Genomic DNA, 16514 nt, shown 5'->3' on the forward strand with positions numbered 1-16514 from the left:
AACACATACGCCACCTGGGGGGAATGATAACGTAGACTAGATTCTCCCGATCGTTTACTCTTGCTGTCCTGTGAACAACATCGGCGTGGTGTTAATCGTTTGCTGTTTTCGCGATCGCGTCGCGCATGAGAATATCACCAGGTAAACACTTTTAAACATTTTGTTGTTCAACAGCATCAAGACTGACGTGACGAGTGTGTTTGAGATAACCTCACAAGTGTCACAGATGACACATTTGGTGTTTATTTGCTGTTTTGTTGGTAGCAGCTCCTGAAAAGCAAGTCTGCCACACATCTGTTCGACCAAATCCAGTTAATCTGGAACACCGGCTTAATGCTTCTATTAAAAATGGATAGCTGTGCTGTATCCGTGTTGTCAACAGCTAATGAGAAAGCTGTGCGAGACTCTTCAGTCAGCTGTGTTGAAAGGTTCCCTGCTAGCTCCGTGACTTGGTCCGCGATGGCGTTTCTTGACAAACTGACATTTTGAAAAGTCTGTATCTGGTCGGGGCACACCTGCTCACACACCTTCAGCATGCACTGCTTCAAAAACGCTCCCTCCGAAAAAGAATTTGAAGCGCGGGCGATTTCTTCAGCCACAATAAAGCTAGCTCTTACTGCCGCATCGTTTTTGGCTTTGGCTTTTGTGAACATATTCTGCTGCCGTCGCAGTTTTTCCTTTTAATTCTTTGACTATTTGGCGTTTTTCTTGAATGCTAATTTTGGCATACTTGGCTCTGTGTTTGGTGTCAAAATGCCGATGTAGATTATACTCTGTGACTACCGACACTGCCTCATGACACAAGGCATAAATATGTATTCACCTTCCCATCTTTCTTGAAATAACCTTCCTTCTTTATCAATCTTTCTCTTCCTGGACATTTTGGGATCATTTGGGGATAGCTCTTTTCACTTGTCGCATTATTTAAACTGACTTCAGCGTGTTCATCACAATCATGGTGCTCTTCCTCAAGCCGTTTATTCTCAAAAGATTCAGAGTAAAAAATTAAGTCCTGATGATGCTCTGACTCATTCTGATGTGAAACGAGACGAAAATGCTCAATAACTTTCACAGCTATTTTCCTTCTCTTTGTCCTCTCAGATTGCTCCATTGCTTTCTGAAAGACAAATAGTATAAAAAGGATAAATGTAGTATTGTTCAGTCACCCGGGTAACAGCTTGGATACGTTACACTAACTACATCAACAGGTCCTTACTCACAAATATTATTAGGGCCTGACAACTATCCAAAGCACATTTACATGTTATAAATCGTGGTTAATAAGGCTATCTTCTTTAATTTCATTCACTTTAGAATTTGGCTGTCACTTGTGTATCAGAAATATAGGAACAATCATCTTCTGGTGGGGATTTGTGCTGTTTGTTCTTTAGTTTAGCTTTAGATATTTAGAAGTCAATGTGGGCAAAGGTCTGCTTCTATATAATAAGCTCTAGTGCATCAATCTTTATTATTTTCAGCTCATGATTTATTTCCATCTTTCAGCAAAGCAGCCTTTGAACTATGCACAGCACCTGCAAAGGGAGTTTTTCCTGCCCATTGTTGCCAAAGTGCTTGCTCATAGGGGGTAATATGATTGTTGGGTTTTTCTCTGTATATATTATTGTAGGATCTACTGTACAGTATAAACCCCCTTGGGGCGACTGTTGTTGTGATTTAGTGCTGTATAAATAAAACTGAATTGAATTGAACCATCTCTCAAGCTTACTCACAATTAGGGGTGGGTTTCAATAACAGATTGTCAGATTAAAATCGATTTTAGTTTGAATAAAGCAATATGGAATTATTGAAATCCTGAATTGACTTTTACATTTAAATATATTTTGGCAGAAACAACAGAATCTCAGCTCAAAACTCACAAAGCTATTTCAACAACCACCAAACAGCGAAAACATCAAATGAGAGCAGGTTTCAGCCCTGACTGTGTACATGCCGTCGGGTGAGAAAGCCAAAATCTCACTTATTCTGATGCTGCAGGTTTCATCACTCTGACCAAAATTCACTGAACAAGCACAAGAAGAAGATCCAAACTACGCTTCACATTTGATAAACATTGTCATTAATTCCCTCTTACTTTTGCTGTTTTGCTTCCACTGCGATAAAATTAAACTTCCTGCACACTCTCTCTGTGTACGTAAAGAGCAGTTTCCCCATCTCAAATCTCTTTTCTGCATTATTCGCTTGCTTATCACCCACCAGTCTACCAATTTTTACAGCGCTGTTAGCTGTTGTTTTTTTTGTGGTTTGTTTTTATTTTTCAAAAATGAAGCTAATAAAGACAAGACTGCAGCAATTTTGGTTGCTGTGATAGTGGAAAGCCCCCCTAACCAGAACACACAAGCACGGGACTGCCCTGTACATTCAAAGAAAATGCATGTCAGCTTCAATTCACGAAGCTGACATCAAAGTTAGATGCCTTTTATTAATACTAACCTTAGGAAAAAAAACAAGATAATGTTTAAGTACAATCCGCTACAACTTGATGTTAAGTACATGTAGTTATTAATTTTGGTGCTAGTTAAGAAGTCTGTAGGATACAGGACACAAGACAATACCTGTTTCCCAAAACGTAGGCTGCATCCTCCTGAGGCCGCATTTGTAGACCGATTACATCGCAGCGACGCGACGGAGGCTGTCCAAAGTCGCAGACTCCTCCGAATCCGGCCGACAAATGCGTCCTCCTTTTCCCCAGATTTAAAGGATGGGTCGAGTGTATACTTCGTGGCCCACCATATCCCAGAATTCACTGCGCGGCCCAGCCAATTCCAGTTTCCAACAATGGCGACCGCTACTAAGTTTTCACATTACCCTAGTTGTGTCCCAAAACGTAGGCCGCATCTGTAGGAGGACCCAGCCTTTGCAGTCTACGTGGGCCGGGTCCTTCGAAGACTGGGAAGGCCAGAAGTGCGAGGCTGTGAAATTGGATGGTCTAGCCTTCAGATTTGCGTCACCGCTGTCTCGTTGGAGTTTAATAAGCTCTGCCGTCTGCTCCTTGCTATCTAAAATATAATGGGACACTGGCGTAAATTCTCGACCATCTCACACTTCGGTTTAATCAGTTTTCTGTTTGACGTTTATTCAGCTGTGTGAAAATCCCGGAGGAATCCACTCGATGGTTTAATAAAGTTTTATTTAATCTAATAACTTTGATCTCAGGAAACCGATTTACCCCGGAACAAACAAAACACAAAAAAAGCTGAACAATTACATTTTTAAGTTATCCAAGTGACTTATATATCATGTTTAACCTGAGTAGCGAAAGACCGCGAGGGTCTGAAAACGATGAAGCCAGGAGTCCGTTGCTCTCGCCGGCTGGAGTGACCATTGAACACCGCCGGCTAGCTATCTAGTGGGTGGGTAACAGACATTTCCGAAAACGTCAGCGCACTTTTGCAAATATGCGATGTCTCGATAAACCAAGCAGATATTTGAAGTTTACACAGAAAGATTAATAAGAGTAATATTAAAACTTAGTAGCGGTCGCCATTGTTGGAAACTGGAAAGGCTGGGCCGTGCTATAAATTCTGGGATATGGTGGACCATGAAGGAGAACGAGAAAGTAACTGTGTGACACGCCAGTGTCCTGTTATATTTTAGATAGCAAAGAGCAGACGGCTGAGTTTATTAAACTGAAACCGAGACTGTCACGGCTGGCGGAGTGAGCCATGTGGAGTGGAGGAAAAGGAGGACCCAAAATGCAGCAAACTGATGATACGAGTGATGTTTATTTACAAGGTGGTAGTGGCAAACACAGGCAATGAAGCGTGAGCAATTACAAACGGAAACCTAAACTGGGAGAAACTAAGTGACAAACCTGAGACCGTACAAAAGGGGTGCGGGGCAGAGAGACGCAGAGACAGGAACACCATAGAACGCAGAGATACACGGAAGAATGCAGACGAGCCGACCAGGAACACAGACCGACACCCACTAAATATACACACACAAGGTAATCAGGTAATCACACACAGGAGGGAAGAACAGCTGAACGTAATACACATGAGGACCGGAGGAGACAAGCTGAACACAATGACAACAGACACAGACTTTCAGAACAAAACAGGAAATCTAGAACACGAGCCTTCAAAGTAAAGCAGGAAACACACAGACTGATTTGCAACACAACACGGGGACATGAACAGAGCACCAAGGACAGACACAGGTAGGGCTGAATATACACCAACTTCAGGTTCAACCCTAAACTAATACAAATCAGAATAAACACAAAACGCTGGGTCAACGACCCAGGACCATGACAGAGACAGTGGTTACGCAAATCTGAAGGCTAGACAGTCCCATTTCACAGCTTCGCACTTCCGGCCTTCTCAGTCTTCAAAGGACCCGGCCCACATAGACCGGGAAGGCTGGGTCCTCCGAAGGATGCGACCTAGGTTTCGGGACATGACTAATGCCTTCAAACTGTGAAAATCAGCTAAGTCCAACATTCTGGTCAAAATTTCAACTAGCTTTAGTGCTAGGAAAAAGTCCAGGACTTGACTAACACATACGACATACATTATCGTAACTTTCTAAACATTTCTTTCAAATCAGGTCAAAAAGTCCTTACTTTTAGTGCAGAAAATAAGATCCACTTAATCCAAAAAAATGACAGCTCAACTGTCCAAGGGCGCAAAATTACGAATTTTCCAGATTGCGGGGATGGGTTTACAAACACCTCACAATATTTCTTGAAGTAACGCGAGATTTCAAAAAACACTCCTACATGGATTTAAAAAAATATTTTACTTAAATGTAAAACCATTTATTTCATTTTCTAAAGCGCCTTACAATTTTAAGTCACATCTGTTCTTTGTGTTTCATTTATATTAATATATTTTAGATGTATATTTTTATTAATTAAATATACAATTTGAGGATAGTTTTTGTTTTAATGTTTTAAATATGCTGCCTCTTTTTCCAATATCAGGTGTCTTATTATCATATTTGAATCCCCCTGTAGATGCTGACAGGTAACCATGTCACACAGAGCTCAAGCCTTTGAATCCAGCTGTAGGCCTGTGTTTGTGAGCTCATTAACAGCTGTTTGTTTAGAGAGACGTGGTCCTCACAGGACAGCCACTACAAACATATGATTTTATAGAATATGATGCATTACTGCAGATTCAACACAATAGAAAGGATTTGGAATGAGCTCAGCCTTAAACATGTGCAGAGATATAGAAATTATTTTACTGCTACAATATAACCTGCATTGTTAATATTGCATTAATAATATACCCTACAGCATTGATATTGCCTTAAAGATGTTTATTAAAGCTATTGCCACTATGTTAACCTTTTTCATTATAGGTGCAGCCATAACCAGTTTATACACACATTGCATTCTTGTGCTCATTTAGAGTTGATGTTCAGTCTATTGAAGGTTTCAAGCTTTGTGGAGCGCTATGTCTTCACAATCTATTGTAGGTGACTTAGAGCAACAGAAGGTTAAAACGGCATACACGCTTACAACACACACTATAATCTAGAAACCTGCCAGGCCAAAGGCCTGAACTTCATTTAGCTTCTAATTTCATTTCAGTTTTCTTGGTAACAGATGACAGAAGACCCGTCAAGAAAGGTCAAGCCCTCAGGGACCATCCAGGCTTGCAATTTATTACAATTATGGAAGGTGTTAGAGAAAAAGGAACTCTTGTGTCTGTTTTTAGCCATTTAAGATGTACCATTTACTGTAATCAAGGTCTTTGATCTGTAATTGACGCTAGAAGGGGGCGTTAACCCTGATGTGATAAAAGCATTCTCAAATGTATTTTTGGTAGGAGACGTTTTGCTGGTGTGCTGCTGTATACTTCTCCTCCTGCGTGTTTTAATAAACTCATTGTTTGATTGCACTCTCCCTAATATTGATCCATAGAACACTGATGGGAACATTTTTCTGCACAATAAGTACTTTGACTTTTCATACTTTATGTACAATTTGCCAGTACTGCAGTTTTGTGTGTAGTGAGGTGTTTTCATGGTGTTTTCTTGGTGCTTTTACTAAAGGAAGGCTTCTATCAAATTCTTCCAAATGTTGTCAAACTGAGCTGTGTGATGAAGTGAGTGTGACAGAAACACTCAGACTGTGTTTCTCTGCTTCATCAAGTCAAATCTGGTCCTCAGAGACTGAATAAAGTCCTGTCCCACTAACAGCAGCTCCAACAGTCTGTTCACTGCTTTCTTCCTGTCAGTCTTCATCTTTCTGCTGCGTCTCCTCTTCACACTGACCACTTTCTATCTAACAGTGAGCTCCCAGTGAAGCAGCAGCATTCAGCCTGTTAGAGTCAACACAAATGTCTCCATCCAAGCTCATGTTGTGCTTTGTTGTCCTCTCAGTCCCCCAGGTGGAGGTGGATTCAGGGGTGGAGTCTGTCCAGCTGCCCTTCAACACCACACTTCACCTGCCTGAAGACGCTAAAGTGGAGTGGAAGTGTATCCATGACAGTTATATCCATGTGTATGAGAACGGCTCTCATCAGTTTAAAGAACAGCACCAGGCTTACAGAGACCGAACGAAGATGAATGAAAACCTGCTGAAAACTGGAGACCTCAGTCTGACCCTGATATACCCCACAGACTGGTACACAGACACCTACATCTGCACCGTCTACAGCAGGGAGGGAAACATCCTGCTGAAGAGAAATGTGGAGTTGAAAGTCAGAGGTCAGTGCTGTAGATACAGATTAGAGGTCAGAGGTCATGTAGGAGTTTAGGTGACATTCAATGTAAAATGTCTGGATGAAGCACTGAGCTGAGGTTGAGATGGGGAGAAAGTGACTTGCATGAAGTCTGCAAAAGAGAAAGAGAAATGAGCAGTGAGGTTTTTATTACACAGGGAGGAGGCTGATATGCTGGAAGAAGACGGGCAGTGAGATGATTGGACTAGAGCAATGATGTCAGTGTTGAGTTAATGATGTGGGAAAGTGGAAGCAGTGTAAAGAATAAACGAGCTGCAAAACACCTGGAAAGCAGACAGATGAGTAAATACAGATGTCCTTTATTGAACTCACACATGAGCTTCATTTCATTATCTATAGAGTCACGAGAAGTTTATTCTGTTTAGTGTACGCAAGTTCTCTTCACTTTTCATTCAGCCTCATTTATCCAAAGAGAGAAAGGAGCTTCCTGTAGATCCTTGTATGTGTGACCTCTGTGATGTCTCCTCTCTCTCTGTCTAATGAATGTTCTTGAGCAGCTCCGCTTTGTGCTAATAACCACTTCTTCACATATTTATTCATGACAGTGGATCATCTCTCATCTAATCATCACTTCTAATGTTGCATTTTTTTTTCTCTCAGTCTCTGAGTTAGAGGTGGATTCAGGGGTGGAGTCTGTCCAGCTGACCTTCAAAACCACACAAAACCTTCCTGAAGACGCTAAAGTGGAGTGGAAGGATGAGAGATCCAGAAAGGTCTACGTGTATGAGAACGGCTCTGACCAGCCTGAAGAACAGGACCAGGTTTACAGAGACCGAATAAAGATGAATGAAGACCTGCTGAAAACTGGAGACCTCAGTCTGACCCTGAAACACCCCACAGAGAGAGACAGTGGAAGTTTTATCTGTAAAGTTCAGAGTAGTGGAAACATCCTCAGGACAAAATCACTGCTGCTCAAAGTCAAAGGTTTGATTCATTATTTGTCTTTTTTTCCTGACTGTCACTGAGGACAGACTTCCTGGACTCTGACTCACATCATTTCTTCTTCTCATGTTTTATTTTCAGCTCACATGATTGCAGACATGAGCATGAAGAGCACTGACAGAAAACCATGTCAGTTCTCTTCATGCTCATGTCTGTGTCCAAAAATATGTACCTATCTGTTTCTAATCACAGAGGTTATTTCAGTTGTTGTTGAGAAGGATTAAAACCACTGTTTGAGGTGCTGTTGGAAGGATACATATAGGCTTAAATGTAAAAAAAAAATCCCTACAAGGCAGTCCCATTTCAAAATAAAATTTAAATGCCCTTACATTATTTTCACAGTAAGATTATGTAAAAACATGTTGTGGTGAGGCGTGGTCGGAGGTGCCGTGCGGATGCACCGGCTCAGCATCCGCAATCACGCCCGCCTGTTAAAACACGGGGAGTCAGGGGTTGGTGAGGATTGTGGTTTGATCTATGTGCGGCTGCCAGCAGAGAGCTGCAACCACGGAAGGAATAAAGATGACTCTCAATAACAACCTGTGGTCTCTCTGTGGGACTAGAATGATGCCACCTTATCCCATAGTCCAGCCAATGATGCAATTCACATTCGTATATACGCAGCTAATCAACGGCGTTGACAGGCTATGACAGTGTCCTTATGTGCCAACACCGGTGTTTTAGCAAAGCGGCTGATGTGGAGTGAAGCCACGTTAATGACAACGTGTACAATCGTTGGAGATGTGAGCAGGACAGACGGAACAATTGACGGAAAAAGTGTGGACTATACCACAATTTCAAAACTATACCAGTTTTGAAATTGTGTTAATAGGCCACGTAAAACCATAGTTAAGATAAAAAAAATATGCAATGTTTGTTTTTCTATCGTTGTTTATATTTATTGCGGGAAAAACTGTGTTTTATAAGGAAAACGCTCGAAAGCGCCCTCCGCCTGTGAGCCAAAACAGCCCCCCTCCCAACTCCCCCAGCGTTTCCTATTTGTGGAAAAATATGCTATGTGGATCAATCAAAAAATTATATGGCAACATGGCATTTAGTTGTTTTAGGAGTAACGGAGGTGTTTTGAGATGTGAGAGGTTTGCGACGTTTAGCGCAAATCTTGTGTAGTTAGTGTGTAGTAGTGGTGCAACGGATCAAAAGTGTCACGGATCGGTTCGGATCACGTTTTTTTTCGTCATGGATTGGATCAATTTTTGGATCAGCAGAAAAAAAAGAAGACAATTTAACTCGCCATTTACTTATTTAAGTACTTTTTGCCTATTAAAAAAACAGTCAACTCAAGACTCATTCCACGCAATTATATAAAAACAAATTAAGATGCAACATAGGGCAGTAATGGGCTTTCTATCTACCACTCCGCTGTGATATAATGAGCGGTCATGGTCACGTAGCTTTCTGTTGCTCTGGAGGTCCACCCGTGTTGTGCCAAAAAGTGATTGCCTTCCAAAAACTGATTTCCGGTATTTGCCAATGGTGTATTTTATGACTGTATTTTGTTTTTACCTTGTAAAGCACTTTGTGACATATGTCTGTGAAAGGTGCTATATAAATAAACTTTACTTACTTATGTTACGAGTTCAAATATTGAGGGTGAGCACAAAAACAACAATGGTCCAGGAGAGTCGGTCAAACAATGATTTTTAATGAACACACGCGTGGGGAGATGAACACTGCACACAGACAGCATCGATCTCCGCCCAATAATACACAAGCAGTTGTTTTTATAACATCAGGGTATTATTTATGACGCCCCCTCATGCGTCAAAGCAGATACAATACATACATGAGTTTCAAAACCACAAATGTTCTGTTGACGACTTTTGACACATTTAAAGGGACATCTTCTCCATCTCGAGGCCAGGTGCTTCCTATTAATCTTCTAACTCTCGCTTATCTCCTGGAACAAACTGTCCCTTATGCAGACATCATTTTGCAGCTACAAGCTTTTGCAAACTATTATTTGAATATTTGAACCTTTACCTAAACATGAGTCTAACTACTGTTTGTGTGTGTGTCTCGACCTCAAAATGCACTCGGCCTCACCCCGCCCGTTGACGCTTCTGACCTTTTACCAGAAAGAAGCTCTCTGTGATAGGTGTCATAATCTTAACTAAGAACATGTGTAATCTATTGAATAAATGCTTTGATGAAATGATAATTATTTTATTTTATTAATTGGTTATGAAATTATCAGTAAAATATTTCCCTGATCTCCACACTTACTTACTTACTTACATCCAGAGTAAGAATCTGGTTAGATACCATATTTCTAAGATTTTCAGGGTCGAGTACAATAACCTCAGTTTGATCTGAATTAAGAAGCAGAAAGTTAGCGGCCATCCAGGTCTTTATGTCTTTAAGACATTCCTGCAGTTTAACTAATTGGTGTGTGTTATCTGGCTTCATGGACAGATAGAGCTGGGTGTCATCTGCATAGCAGTGAAAATGTATGCTATGTCTTCTAATGATGCTGCCTAAGGGAAGCATGTATAATGTAAACAGAATTGGTCCTAGCACTGAACCCTGTGGAACACCATAATTGACCTTAGTGTGTGAAGAGGACTCTCCATTTACATGCACAAGTTGGAATCTATTAGATAGATATGATCCAAACCATTGCAGTGCAGTACCTGTAATACCTACAGCATGTTCTAATCGCTCTAATAGGATATTATGGTCGACAGTATCGAACGCTGCACTGAGGTCTAGCAGGACAAGCACAGAGATGAGTCCACTGTCAGAGGCCATAAGAAGGTCATTTGTAACCTTCTCTAAAGCTGTTTCTGTGCTGTGATTAGTGATGAAAGTGATGAAAGTAGCTGTAGATAATGTTACATCTTTGTGATGTTTGCGATGATTATGAGTATTTTTTTTCTCTAATTTTTAAAATTTTATTTGTGATGAAGTTCATGAAGTCATTACTAGTTATGTTGATAGATTAACATAATTGGAACTACACCCAGGCCGTGTTTTGGCTGATTATTTAATAGCTTCACCTCCATGTACATCTCCTGAAACACAATCTTCAAGGACAGCTTGATTGACAGAGCCACAGGTTTTAGAGATAGCAATCTCTGGCTACACTGGATGATCCAAACTGCCAGAGAACAGGAGGAGGGGGACTGTGTGGCTTGTATAGCTGCTAGACCACATCTGTACACTGAACCTGCCCCTGTGTATCAAGAGGGTGAATGGGGATTTAATCCTCATTCATACTCATTCAACCTCTACTAACTGTACCATATTAGCCAGTGTTTTTCCACCCATAGACAATAACACTGTAATTGGTCCCTTTTCCCCCTGGGAAGGTGAGTACACCTGTTTTAATTTTACCAGGAACTCATAAAGAATTAACTATGGAGCCAATGACCCAGATGGGTGCAACAGCACTCACAGTGGCACTAACATAGGTAAGCTGAAAAAGGGGGAGTGTGTGCCATGTTTAGTGACATGTGCTGCACATTAATTCCCAACAACACAGCTCCAGATGGTTTAATGCCTTAAAGGGCCAGTGTAGGCGATCTCTTTTTAGAAGAGATCAAAAGGGGGATTTGTGGGAATAACAGTGTTTTGCTATAAGAAGAGATAATTCTTATGCAATATTTTTAGCTAAAAATATTGCAAACACTAATCATTATCAATTCTTATTAGAGTGTGTCAAGAGATGTATTCTAAAACACTTCTTCAGCAGAGAATCAGAGAGGAGAAACACAGATTTTCTTGCTAGCAAGGGCAGTCACCAGAGCACTCGCACTGAGAGTGAGGGCTCAGAGACTCGCAGCCCTGAGACTGCCCTGGTCTTTATTTATACATCAGTGGGTGTTTGTTCCTTACATTGGAATGTGGAGGTGTATATGTATGTGTGTGTGTGTGTGTGTGTGTGTGTGTGTGTGTGTGTGTGTGTGTGTGTGTGTGTCAGAGTGTGACCCCATAAACGACTTCCCTTAACCTGCTGGTCTGGAAAATCCAACAGTTCATCTATATGTAAAAAAGGGCACTTAGACTAAAACTGACATAGCTACATTAATCCTACCGTAAAAAAATAAGACAAGGTACGACCTCCCCATGCTCCCAGGATGTGGGTGTGAATGCCAGAGCACTCTGGAATGCACGCGAAGCCTTTGCAGACTATTAAGGATTGCACATCCTATCACTACCATATATAAACTTATATTATTAAAAGATTATACTGACTACTAAGTACAATTTTCTATTGACAGAGTGATTAATATTTTATTAAATTTGAGATACAATTTCTTCAGATGTAAAATATTTATATTTTGCAGGTTTAAGAGTAAAATTATCTGTCTGACCCTATGTGTGTGTACAAATAAAACTTCCCCGCTTGCCCCTGCGGGCAGTCTATCCTTCAAGCTCAGGTCCTCTACCAGAGGCCTGGGAGCTTGAGGGTCCTGCGCAGTATCTTAGCTGTTCCCAGGACTGCGCTCTTCTGGACAGAGATCTCCGATGTTGTTCCCGGGATCTGCTGGAGTCACTCGCCTAGCTTGGGAGTCACTGCACCTAGTGCTCTGATTACCACTGGGACCACCGTTACCTTCACCCTCCACATCTTCCTGAGCCCTTGGTATTTCTCGAGCTTCTCATTTGTCATTCGGAACTGCTACATCAATCACTACGACTGTCTTCTTCTGTTTGGCCACCACCATTTTGTCCGTCCGTATCTGGAAGTCCCACAGGATCTTAGCTCGGTCATTCTCCATCACCCTTGGGGGCATCTCCCACTTTGACCTCGGGACTTCCAGGTTATACTCGGCACAGATGTTCCTGTACACTATGCCGGCCACTTGGTTATGGCGTTCCATGTATGCCTTGCCTGCTAGCATCTTACAGCATGCTATTATGTGCTGGATTGTCTCTGGAGCATCTTTACACAGCCTGCACCTGGGGTCTTGCCTGGTGTGATAGACCCCAGCCTCAGTGGATCTTGTGCTTAGAGTCTGTTCCTGTGCTGCTAAGATTAGAGCCTCTGTGTATGGCGTTATTTTTGTGCCACTATTCTGAACACACGTGAAAAAAATTGAGCGCATGTAAAAAAAAAAAAATTGCAGGTGCAAGTGTTGCATTTTGAGGAGAAATTTATTTTGAGCGAAGAAAAGTGAACAAATTTGAGTGAACAAAATTCATTGCTGCGTGCAAGAAATGTATTTCAGTGTTTGCTATTATCTATACACACACACAACAACAGCCCCTCTCGCTCAGTTCTTGCATTTGCGCTCGCTCCCAATGTGTTGCTTGCGCTCTCAACATTTCTGCCTGTGTGCGTTCAACTCGTTCTGTACACCCTTATATTTGTGCCACAAAACCAGCCAATCACAGACTTGGATGCAAAAAAAAATCTGATTGGCTGTTTTGGTCTCCAATCAGCTCGAAATGACGAAATACAATATCCCAGAATCCATTTTGTCCAAAACTCAAACGAGGCAGTGGCGGAGGAACACAGAGTGGCGGAGATTGAAATATTACTCTTTCTGGGTCACAAAATAAACTTTTAAGATTTTTTCATGCGAGAATGGTGCTGTGTAAACAAATATCTGCTAGATTTATCAAGTCATCGCATATTTGCCAAAGTGCTCTAACGTTTTCGGAGATTCCTGTTACTCACTAGCCCTCCGCAAATCCAGAACATCTTACTATTCATCACTGATTGAAGAAAATAAGAACAACCCCAGGTTTCTCTTCAGCACTGTAGCCAGGCTGACAAAAAGTCAGAGCTCTTTTGAGCCAACCATCCCTTTAACGTTAACTAGTAATGATTTCATGAACTTCTTCACAAATAAAATTTTTATCATTAGAAAAAAAATTACCAATACTCATCACACAGATGTAATATTATCTACAGCTACTCTTAGTATCATCGATGTTAAGTTAGACTCTTTTTCTCCAATTGATCTTTCTGAGTTAACTCCAATAATTACTTCCTCCAAACCATCAACGGGTCTTTTAGACCCCATTCCTACAAAACTGCTCAAAGAAGTCCTGCCATTAATTAATGCTTCAATCTTAAATATGATCAACCTATCTCTAATAATTGGCTATGTACCACAGGCCTTCAAGCTGGCTGTAGTTAAACCTTTACTTAAAAAGCATCTCTAGACCCAGCAGTCTTAGCTAATTATAGGCCAACCTTTATTTTATATCAAAAATTCTCGAAAAAGTAGTGTCAAACAGCTAACAGATCAACTGCAGAGGAATGGCCTATTTGAAGAGTTTAGCCTGATTGTCTCACACTAACACTGGAGCATACCAGTCCTACCAAAGCTTGAGGCCTCATCGTTTCACTCAATGCTAAGAAGGCCTTCGATTGTGTGGATTGGCCGTCTATGGTTTTAGTCATCCAACAATTTTATCTTGATGAAAGTTTTATTAATATGACCAAATTATTATACCACGTGTCTATGGCAAGTGTATTTGTAAATGGTATTAAATCACCAGAATTTTGCTTAGGGACATCAACAGCCAATCCCTTATGTTTGTATCCCTTATGTTTGCTTTAGCTATTGAGCCTTTGGCGGAGAGGATTAAGGGTCATAACAATATAATGGTATCAAATTAGAGCTACAGAATATAAAATTGAGTAGTATGCAGATGATGTGCTACTGTTCATAACAAATCCAAAAAAGTATTTACCTGCTGTAATGTGCCGCTCATTCAAATTCATAAGGTTAACAATAAAATAGCACAGACTATGAATTAACTGGACCCACCTGAGAGGTTTCTGGTTGATTTTAAACTAGAAAAGGGATTTATGCTGCTGTGATAAATTATGAAAACATGATGGACATTCTATTGGAAAGCAATGCTTCCCTAAGCATTGGGAAGAAGACCTTCAAAAGAATTATGATGAACAATGTTGGAGGGATGGCATTTGATCAACTCATCCTCTTTTTCTTTGTACCAAATGCAAAAGATTACAATTCAGAATACTTCACAGACTCTAAAGAACACTTCATTGTCTGAACAAACTGGACCCAAACAGATCAACCTTTTGTCTCAAATGTAAAACTACAGATATGCATCTTTTGCTGGATTGTCCAGAAATTTCAAAATTCTGGCTATGCATAAAAAAGGAAGTAAATTGTTATTGAACAGGATTAAGGACGTATGGACTCCACCTCACATCTTCAACCAAATGTGATTTCCACGTCTCCTTCATGATGTGACAGTGTCAGAGCTGAATGCACTTGTAGAGTATCATGTTTTTATGGCTCACATTTAAAGTGTTGCAGCTCTAATGTACAGCTGTCATATTAGAAATAGAAGCAGCTCTGATTTTAGTGCTCAAAGAAATCTATGAAGTGATGAATTCACACATGAACAGTTTTCTGCAGCGTTCCTCTCGGCCTTATTTGCAGCTCCACTCTTGTTTTTGCTCTAATAATTATTTCTCTCCATGAGCTGTTTCTCTGCCTGAAGGAGGCGCCACTCCATCGCTTCATTTAGTGCAGAACAAGAGTCACATGATGCTGCTCTGTGAACACCAATCACACTTTGTACAGCTCATGTTGTGTTTGTTGTCCTCTCAGTGTGTCAGGTGGAGGTGGAGGAGGGGGTGAAGTCTGTCCAGCTGCCCTTCAAAACCACACAAAACCTGCCTGAAGATGTTAGAGTGGAGTGGGAACGCTATGATCCATTAATGTTGGTCCATGTGTACGAGAACGGCCTTAACCAGCTTCACAGACTTCAGCAGGTTTACAGAGACCGAACGAAGATGAATGAAGACCTGCTGAAAACTGGAGACCTCAGTCTGACCCTGAAACAGCCCACAGAGAGAGACAGTGGGAGATATGTGTGTGAAGTTTTCACTAAGAACATCTGCATCAGAGGGGAAACAGTCCAGCTCAAAGTCACAGGTTTGTGTGTGTGTGTGTGTGTGTGTGTGTGTGTGTGTGTGTGTGTGTGTGTGTGTGTGTGTCTGACTGTCTTGTGTCTCCTCTGCAGGGAGAGTTCAGGTCCAGGATCAAACAGGGGACATCAGGAACAGAAGCAGCTCCATTGATCCGACTCCTCTGATGGCTGATCAATCAGTTTGATCTGTGTGTTCTTTGATTATTGATCAGTGATGTCAGAGTGGAGTCAGTGTGATGTTGTTGTTGTGTGTTTGAGACTCTTAGTGTCCATGAAGGTCTCTGCTGCCGTAGATCCTCTGAACTGTGACAGAGGTCTCACTCTGGAGGAAACTCTCAGCACTTTCCAGCAGCTCCTCCATCATGGAGGACGTTCCCTCACTGTAACAGGTGGAGGAGAGAGGAGAGGAAGCACAGGTGGATCCTCTGAGGAAGAGGAGCGTTCCTACAAACCACATGATCACATGACCAGAGGGGCGTGGCCTTCAGTGGTAGTAATAAAGGAACAGTCCACATGTTCCACTTTGAAGGCTCATCTCCAACAAAGCAGACCTGTGATCACTTTGACTCAGTATGATGGATCGTTTGGATTTGTCTTTGTTTCTCTGGCTTTTCTTGTGTGTCTGTGTGTCTTTGTATGTTGGACTGAGTCATGTGACCTGCCCAGGGACTACACATGGAAATGAGCAGTTTAGCTCAAATCTGGCAGGTTTCCATCTTCTGATTTTATCCTGATGTCCATGAACGTGAACACTGTCCCTGTCAAATAAATCCAGATACAAAGATCAGATCTACTGAGCATCATCAGTGGTGATAAGAGGAGAGACGCTGAGCGAGTAACATGACAAAGACCTTCATTTATTTGAATCTCAGAGTTTTTAATGAGCCACAGCAGCCCTGAATAAACACTTGAATTACTGTCTGAGCTGCTGCAGTTTCCTGCTGCGTCCACTGGGTGTCAGTAAAGCTG

The 16514-nt window shown here is 41.4% G+C and overlaps 1 protein-coding gene across 4 annotated transcripts in view; it reads left to right on the forward strand.

The window, feature by feature from the left end:
• Positions 1-15784, forward strand: part of LOC146634882 (uncharacterized) — a 61827-nt gene extending 46043 nt beyond the window's left edge. For 2 of the 4 annotated variants that reach the window (XM_085378965.1, XM_085378989.1), the window contains 4 exons: positions 6355-6681; positions 7317-7640; positions 15224-15550; positions 15639-15784. In XM_085378965.1, the coding sequence (XP_085235091.1) occupies positions 6355-6681; positions 7317-7640; positions 15224-15550; positions 15639-15730 (1070 nt within the window). In that variant the 3' untranslated portion in view covers positions 15731-15784. The remainder of the gene's footprint in view (positions 1-6354; positions 6682-7316; positions 7641-15223; positions 15551-15638) is intronic. The other 2 variants (XM_085378982.1, XM_085378973.1) reach the window with 2 other exon arrangements.
• Positions 15785-16514: the final 730 nt, after the last annotated feature.

This window comes from Diplotaxodon limnothrissa, linkage group LG3, assembly GCF_057381915.1.
Source record: "Diplotaxodon limnothrissa isolate DT_005_m linkage group LG3, D_limnothrissa_male_GT1.1, whole genome shotgun sequence".
NCBI classification, from domain to species: domain Eukaryota; kingdom Metazoa; phylum Chordata; class Actinopteri; order Cichliformes; family Cichlidae; genus Diplotaxodon; species Diplotaxodon limnothrissa.